This window comes from Chionomys nivalis, chromosome 14, assembly GCF_950005125.1.
Source record: "Chionomys nivalis chromosome 14, mChiNiv1.1, whole genome shotgun sequence".
In the NCBI taxonomy this organism is placed as follows: domain Eukaryota; kingdom Metazoa; phylum Chordata; class Mammalia; order Rodentia; family Cricetidae; genus Chionomys; species Chionomys nivalis.
Window position 1 is genome coordinate 60,520,100 of NC_080099.1, and position 8,903 is coordinate 60,529,002.

At 40.5% G+C, this 8,903-nt stretch overlaps 1 protein-coding gene across 2 annotated transcripts in view; it reads left to right on the forward strand.

Moving 5' to 3' along the window:
• Trappc8 (trafficking protein particle complex subunit 8) overlaps positions 1 to 6,133 on the forward strand; it is an 82,006-nt gene extending 75,873 nt beyond the window's left edge. For both annotated transcript variants that reach the window (XM_057788822.1, XM_057788823.1), the window contains 3 exons: positions 2,213 to 2,358; positions 3,968 to 4,057; positions 5,067 to 6,133. In XM_057788822.1, the coding sequence (XP_057644805.1) occupies positions 2,213 to 2,358; positions 3,968 to 4,057; positions 5,067 to 5,301 (471 nt within the window). In that variant the 3' untranslated portion in view covers positions 5,302 to 6,133. The remainder of the gene's footprint in view (positions 1 to 2,212; positions 2,359 to 3,967; positions 4,058 to 5,066) is intronic.
• The last annotated feature ends 2,770 nt before the right edge of the window (positions 6,134 to 8,903 follow it).

Consider the following 8,903-nt stretch of genomic DNA (forward strand, 5'->3'; position numbering starts at 1 on the left):
ATTTATGTCTTTTATCCTAATATGTAAAAAATTTTTTCAGTGTTATTTATTTTATGGTGAGGATTTGAACCCTGAGCCTCACACATTATAGCCCACACTTTACCACTAAGCTGTACCTTTAACCCTTATTCAGTACAATTTAGAAGTCATGTTGTTTAGATGGCTTGAATGTATTAATAATAGATTTTAAAACTTTTAATTATATGTGATCTTTTTATTTTATAAGTGAACATTTTGCCTGCATATGTTTCTGTGCACCATGCACATGCAGTGCCCAAGAACTGTATATGTGACCATATGCATGCTTGGTGCCCATGGACTATGTCTATGTATGCAGTGCCCACAGACTTGGGAAGAGGGCATTGGATCCTGGAAGTGGGGTTATGGATGATTCTGAACTGCGTCCTCTAGAAGAGTATTTGGTGCTCTTAAACACTGAGCCATCTCTCCAGCCCCAATAGTACATTTTTTTTAAACTTTAAAAATTAAAGGTAGTCTTAAATAGAGAGTCTTTGCAAATCAAAACACATTCTAATCCAAGATTGGAGTCAAGAAAAAGACCCCAGCAGCTGTCCAGAAGCCCGCCTTTGTTTCCTCAGCTCTGTGTTTTCTGAAGTAAACCGGACTGTTTGTATGTCTTAGAAGTCAAAAGCAGAGCTGCTGTTTTGAATCTGTGCAGATGTCCTATAGGTTTATTATAGGTTTATTGTCACCCTGTCCATGTTATAACTCTTCAGTGGACATTTCAGTGCTGAAACAACTACTTTCTAATCAAAAGAGCAGACTGATTCCCAGGCTGACAGGGGAGGACTGCAGGGTGAGCTCTAAGATCTTATGGAACCAGAGTATGAAATGTCCACTGCTTAGGAGAGCATGTGGGCTGAATTGCTTTATGTTTCAGAGTTTTGCTGTTTTTATCCTCATAAATACTCTGTTCACCTTACACAGTAAGGATTTTTCAAGAGACTCTTGCAAAAAGTAGAGATGTGTAGAAGGAGCAGCGGGCTTAAGACTCTCGGCCTCCTGTCTAGCTTATGACCCGAAATAACGACATACAAATTGTATTCTTTTAAACACTGCTTGGCCCATTAGCTCTAGTCTCTTACTGGCTAACTCTCATATCTTGCTTTAACCCATATCTAATAATTTGTGTAGCACCACAAGGTGTGGTGGCTTACCAGGAAGATTCTAGTGTACATCCATTTTGGGCTGGAGCTTCATCGCACCTGCCTCAGAGAGGAGAGGCATGGCGATTGCCTCACTTCCTCCCAGCATTCTGTTCTGTTTACTCCGCCTACCTAATTTTCTGTCCTATCAAGGGCCAAGGCAGTTTCTTTATTAACCAATGAAATCAACTCAAAACAGAAGACCCTCCCACATCAGAGATGTCTTTATGATTAGTGTTAGATAATTTTTATGTTTCACTTTTTTTATAATTTTAAAATAAATTTATATTTTTAATAAATTTTTAAATAATTTTTATAAATTTTAATTGTTTTTTATAATTATAAAATAATTTTTATTTTCACTTTCCTCCTTTAAGAAAAAACAATTTAGGGGACCTTATGCAATAGCTCAGGCTGGCCTCAGATTTGTGTATAGCTGAGGTTGACCTTGAATTCTTGATTCTTTTGCTTCTACCACTTCAAGTGCTGGGGAAACAAAATATGGAATTATAATGGCATCACTGTGCCTGGTTTATAGGGGGCTGGGGCTTGAACCCATTCATGCCAGGCAAGCACTGTACCAGCTGAGCTATCTCCAGTACATAATTAGAGTAATATATTTGAAATACTAAATCTATGAAATAAATGAATATGTTTTCAAAATGGAAATTTTTTATTTGTTAATTCTTGATCCTCAGCTATTAAAACAGCTGTGGATAACTGAATATCCACAGCCTAAGTACTGAACAGTTTTATTGAATGAAAATCACATCAGTCATGAAAATGGTTGGTTATGGAACCCAGTGTTCCATGTAAGAAAGGTATTAAGTAATTGTGTAAGATCCTAGAGCTAATGTGTGGAGTGGTTGGTAAACTAGTGTTCAGTCAGGCTATACTACAGATGATAATAGCTGCCAGTTTAAATTATAGCAAAGAAGAAAAGGTACTTCATGATTTAGGTTCTCTTCACTGTTTTTTAGAGTTTGTACATACTATGACTTATATAAAGCATCATTTCATTATTAGTCTTTATTGTCTATCCTCAGGAGCCGCCAGAAATGGAGCTATTAAAGTTTTTCAGGCCAGAAAACACTACAGTTTCCACAAGACCATCAGTAGAACAGCTTTCTAATCTCATTAAAACAAGTCTTCACTACCCGGAATCATTTCATCATCCATTTCATCAAAAAAGGTATGGGGCTTATTTTTGTTAAATTTCTTATGTACATGTACAGATACCCATTCTTTAAAAATTAACATTATTTCAATAACAGCATTGACCCACATACCAAAAGAAATTTAAAATAATATTGAGTCTTACATGATTTAACCTTTACTATAGTTAGTTTTTGTGTCTGGTGTGTTTGCGCATGCGTGTGCAGGCACCCATAGACACACAGCTTCAGTGTTACTGAGGATGAATGTTGCCCCACCCAATTCTCAGATGTCAAAAACTTTCTATTTGAAGTCTTAAGTTTTTTTCATAAAGTCAAAAACTAGAGGAAAAGATTGTATCGTTTTGTTTTAGACACAAATCAAACCTATAGCATGACTAACAGTGGAACTCAGTTTTAGACTATGTCCTTCCCTTAAGATTTTTTTACATCTGTTTTGTGTGTGTGTGTGTGTGAGTGTGCACACGTGCGTGTGCGTGTATGTGTGCCTTCTGTGGCATTCACACGGAGGTCAAAGGACATCTTTTGGGAGTTAGTTCTCTCCTTCTACCACGTAGAGCCCAGGTATGAAACTCAGGTTGTCAGACTTGGCAGTAATCTGAGCCAACTTGCAAACTAACTCCTCCTGGAGAATCTTCAAGTACTAAATATCATAGGGAATGATTGATTTATAATTTTGATAAACAACTTTAACGTGTAAACAACATTTTTAAAGTAGAAAGTTCTAAGCCAATCGGTGGTGGCGCACGCCTTTAATCCCAGCATTCGGGAGGCAGAGACAGGCGGATCTCTGGGAGTTCGGAGAGAGTTCTAAATCTGATGACACTTCAGAAGGTTGCCCATTTGCAGGCATCAAGGCATGGAGTTTTCTTAGAACCAGTGTGTATATAACAATTGATGTTTAACGTTTGGGGGAAGTCACCCTTGGTAGAGATGGGAGAGGAATGTATGTGATAGGACAGAAAAGATGGCGAAAAGTGAGCCGAGGAGAAAAGCACATCTTCAGAAGGCTGGAAAAGAGCAGCTGAAGCAGGAAGACCAAGATGGAGGTGATGTCTCCGCAGCTGGAGGGAAAGGGACTGACAGTTCAGTGCTCCAGAAAGGTCTGGTAGTAGTCAGTGGGCCGTGTTGTGAATTGCTCTGAGGACTAGATGGGCAGCAGGGCGGGATGTGCAGATATCTGCGTCTCTTCTTTCTAGTAGCATTTTAGTAAGGTGTGAGTAACTTAGCATTTGAGGAATAGATGGGACCTGAATAGTCTAAGTTCACTTTGGCTTGTTACATACACATTTGTAATTTAAATGAAGGAGAGGCTGCAAACTAGAAACCTGCTCTCTGGGGCATAGCGCCAGCATAACCTAAGCCACATATGTATGCTGGGAAAACACTTAACAGTATTCCTTATATAAAGTGTACATTCTGATATTTAGTATGGAGAGATTGTATTAATGTATTTTATTTACAAAGTAAGTTACCCTAGAATGATTTTGTGACTCGTTTTGTTTTTTTCTTACTTGAATTTGATTTTAAACTTGTGTTTTGTTAAGTATTTTTGTGTTATTTTTAAGAAACTAGTTTCTATGAAGAAAGTGTATGACTAATGGTTTGTTTATCTTTGTTCCACAGCCTTTGCTTAGTACCAGTCACCCTTTTACTTTCTAATTGTTCTAAGGCTGATGTGGATGTAATAGTTGATTTGCGGCATAAAACCACAAGGTGAGAATTTATTTTATGAGAGGCTGTTTAGTAGCCCAAAGTTTAGTATTATTTAAAGCAGTTCAGTGTTTTGAAATTATGCAAATCACTGCCTAACATGGATAAAGTTAACTCAAGCAGTGTTAGATTTGTTTATATAGTGTCAGAGAAGTGTTGCAGAGCTATTAAATATCGGAGTTCTTTTTCCCCGACTTGAAAATAATACTTAATAAAAGAGTCTAGATTATATTGCTATACCCAATACTCCTAGAACCAGCAGGTTTGTCTCGGGCATTTTTGTATTAGGAAATAAATCTCAGGCTAGAGAAATGGTTCAGTGGTCAATTACACTTGCTGCTCTTGTAGAGGATCTGTTTTGGTTCCCAGCATCTCTGTGGTATTTTACAACCACCTGTAACTCCAGTTCCAAGGGATCTGATATCGTCTTCTGGCTCTGCAGGTACCAGGTACACACATGATTCAATTACACACATGCAGGCAGTGTATCCATACACATAAAGATAAGTAAATAAATCTTCAAAAACACAAAAGAAAAGTCATATTAAACATGTGCTTAGTGTTTTCATATTACACCCTAGATGGTGCCTTGAAATCCATGCGCATAGGAGCCTGCATGTCTGCATATCACAGACTCATTGAGTTGTGCTGAGCACTAGATTGTTCCTACTTCCTAGTTTTACAACGTTTACTATTATGGGCATTCTTTTACACAGTTATTTTTTTGTATGTGGATAACAGGTTAAGAGCTCAATTTCAAATCAGGTTCCATTGTTTACTAGATGCCATTATGGGCATTAAATGAAATAATATACTTTTAGCATTGTTCCAAGAAAATAATAACTGTTAACATATGGTTTATTGTTACAGTAATAATGTTATTAATAATAGTTCATTTCATAAACAATTCTTAGAAATAAAAGGATTTGATGAAAGAGAGATGTTAGTAAGATTTTAGAGGGAAAAAAAACGTAAAAAAAATTGACAACTTACCATTTCCTTCCTCCTCTAGTCCAGAGGCATTGGACACTCATGGATCATTCACATGGCTTGGACAGACACAGTATAAACTCCAGCTGAGAAGTGAAGAGTCGCGCAGTTTGCAACTGAAAGCATGCTTTGTTCATACGGGTGTTTATAACCTTGGGACTCCAAGGGTATTCGCCAAGTTATCGGACCAGGTTACAGAATTTGAAACAAGTCAGCAGAACTCCATGCCTGCTCTGATTATCATTAATAACGCATGACAGCTGAGAGTCACAGAGAGAGTCTGACTCTGTGGAATTAGTCTTACAGCAGCGTTTGAATTACCCTCTTGTTAAGGAAGTTCTCTGATCACTGCAAAATACTGGGACTTGGCACTTAGCTGACACACAGTACACTGGACTGAGAATAGAATTCCAATTCTTTCTTTTAAAACTGGTAATAATGTCTATGTTCATAATACAGAATTTCAACATATCCGTACACTTTAACAAGCCGTGTCTTAAAAAAAAGTCGAAGTCTGCTGTTGCAGCTTGTAGAATGGGTGTGACTCTGAGGAGATGGTTTTGAGGAAGGGAAGGCCTTGCTGGCAATACTGCCATTAAGCCATTCATGTGCAGTTCCCAGCTGTACTGTGAAGTTCTCTAGAGTGTTAAATACAGGTTTTCCTGCCTTGCCTCATGCAGTTCTGTAAGATCAGTTTTGGACTTTGGTTATGGGCATTTGTATTTCAGTCTGGTATCCCAATGGCTTATATATAACTGTAAAAAGAAAAGCTTTTCTGATGCTTTGAACATAGTTTTGGAAAGAATTTGACTTTATCCCCTTACTCATCTCTTGACTGTCACACTATTTCACGATAAGATTTTTGTCATTAAATCATATTCTTTATTATATAACTTTAACAATTAAGTTGATCTGTTTAAAATATAAATCTACTCAAGTTAAAAATAAGCTTTTCAAAAATGTATTATATTTATAACAAATTTACTGTAAATAGAATAAAGACATACTATTCACTGTATAAATTTATTAGATGCTTTTTTTAAAACCTGGTTTTGTGAGGACTTAATATATTCTCTATTTAAAATAAATGCCACCTGTGTACAGTAGGCACCAGCCTAGTTTCCTGTGAAAGCTTCATTGCCATTGTTCACAAATGAAGCATGGCCTTTGCTCTTGAAGAGCAAATGAAGTTTTTCTTTGCACGTGTCCTGTCTGGTACTGTATATTCAGGTCTGTGTGGGCTGGCCTCATGCCAGTGGGGAGGTCATCATTGCTTCCTACACCTACTGTTCACAGCTGCATAGGCGCTGGTTACAGACTTCCTGAAGGAAGAAGTACAGCTTCTGAACTGAACAGGATAGCTCCCTAAAACAGTACCCAATTAGTTCTTACTGGTGATCAAAATCCAGAGCAAAATGCAGAGCTGGGAGATTGGCGTTATGGGGACTACTGTGCCCAGAATGTGTTCCCTTCTGAAGTAGCAGTCTAGGGACAGGCACAGATTTAATGTGCTTAGAAGGTAAGATGTGTAAGTCAGGAGAAATTATGTAAATTGAAGCAAGCAGAGAACAAGGTGAAGTAGGGGAAAGGTAACAACTGCAGACATGGTTGAGTCTGGAAAAAGAAGAGGAAGAACATAAACAGTGTTAAGAGGACCTCAGAGCTTCCCAGATGATTGTGAGATCATGGCACTTCTGTCTGAACAGCAGTCTCCACCAGAGGCAGATGTATTTCCTCCCCCACAGCCTGCAGCACTGGAGCTGTCCTTCGGGACCTCCTGCGCTTAGACAAGTCAGCCCAGTTCCAGAAGAGTAGCAGTACTTAAACCAACAGTGACTTCAGAACAATGAAAGAAACCAGTGGAATATCTGAAAGGGTTGAGTAGTGTGTTGTTTTATTTTTTGAGGCTGGTCTTATGTAGCCCAGATTGGCCGTGAACTTAGTATATTGCCAAAAATGACCCTTTTTTTTTTTTTAATTTGTTTTGTTTTTTTTAAGGCAGGGTTTCTCTTTGTAGCCCAGACTCCCTGGAACTTGCTGTAGACCAGGCTGGCCTTGAACTCATAGAGATCTGCCTGCCTCTGCCTCTGGAGTGCTGGGATTAAGGGTGTGCACCACCACTGGCTGATAACCTTTAAATTTTGATACTCTGTCTCTACCTTCCAGGTGCTGGTATTAGAGGCACGTATCGCTGCACCCTGTTTCTGCAGTGCTATGGCTGGTACCAGGGGTACAGGAGTTGCCATAAATTAGGCTAAAAGCAAAACTGGTTTACCTGGCAGGAGTTTTAAATCCCCAGTACTATCCCAGTCTTGTATAGGGAAAGAGTTACACTAAATAGAGCATGTGTTGAGAAAGTAGTGCAAAGCCAAAACTGAGCCACACCACAACCCTAAGCTACAATTTTAAACCCAGCAAAAATATACCCTTGCAGAAAGGGAATTTTTTTTTTAGGGGTGCAATGAACTTTATTGATGGTATTCAAGAGAGTAGGGCTCCCTAAGCCCCTCCTTCTATTCTGGGGGTCTGGAATGGAAACTGAGGGAGATGCTCAGTGTCAAGGGTTAGTTAGGCCAGGGACTGCTCAGCAGCCAAGGGCCTCTCTCTTGCTGTGTCCTTGCTGGGATGGGTGGTCCAGGGTGGGCTTCTTACTCCTTGGAGGCCATGTAGGCCATGAGGTCCACCACTCTGTTGCTGTAGCCGAATTCATTGTCGTACCAGGAAATGAGCTTTACAAAGTTGTCATTGAGAGCAACGCCAGCCCCAGCCTCGAAGGTGGAAGAGTGGGAGTCACTGTTAAAGTCACAGGAGACAACCTGATCCTCAGTGTAGCCCAGGATGCCCTTTAGTGGGCCCTCGGATGCCTGCTTCACCACCTTCTTGATGTCGTCATACTTGGCAGCTTTCTCCAGGCAGCATGTCAGATCGACGACGGACACATTGGGGGTAGGAACACGGAAGGCCATGCCCGTGAGCTTCCCGTTCAGTTCTGGGATGACTTTGCCCACAGCCTTGGCAGCGCCAGTGGATGCAGGGATGATGCTCTGGGCAGCACCACAGCCGTCTTGCCACAGCTTCCCAGAGGGGCCATCCACAGTCTTCTGCAGAAGGGGTGGAGATGATGACCCTTTTGGCCCCACCCTTCAAGTGGGCCCCAGCCTTCTCCATGGTGGTGAAGACACCAGTCGACTCCACAACATACTCGGTGCCGGCGGTGATGTTGGCGGGATCTTGCTCCTGGAAGATGGTGATGGCCTTCCCGTTGATGACAAGCTTCCCGTTCTCAGCCTTAACTGTGCCTTTGAACTTGGACCAGGTAGTTGAGGTCGATGAAAGGGTCATTGATGACAACAACGTCCACTCTGCCAGAAGTGAAGGCAGCCCTGGTAATCAGGCGTCCAATACAGCCAAATCCGTTCACTCCGACCTTCACCATCATGTCTCTGGAACGAGGCTGGAACTGCAAGAAAAGCGGCTGTCTCCAGAACAGGAAGGAGCAGAGAGCGCAGAAAGGGAATTGAAGCATATTTTCAGACTAACCCAGAGCATTCATTTCAGGTGGCTGTAAGCTATTGGCAGCTACCCAGATTTCCCCATTCATTCTCCATATATGTATATGATCCCACAGTAAAAGCAGTGGAGCCAAACCTAGTCCTCGATTCCAGTGTAACCAGGAAGAGGGTACCACCAACTCTAAATTTTCCAGTAATGAGAATACAGTACATAACTCCTATGAACTTCTACTTGGAGCCTTTATAGAGTCTGTAGGTGGAGACAGCAGGAGTGTAGATAAACTAAAAAGGAGAGAGGTGAAGGCTGGCCTGTTATCAATCCAGAGAAATGACCCTGGTGTATTTGG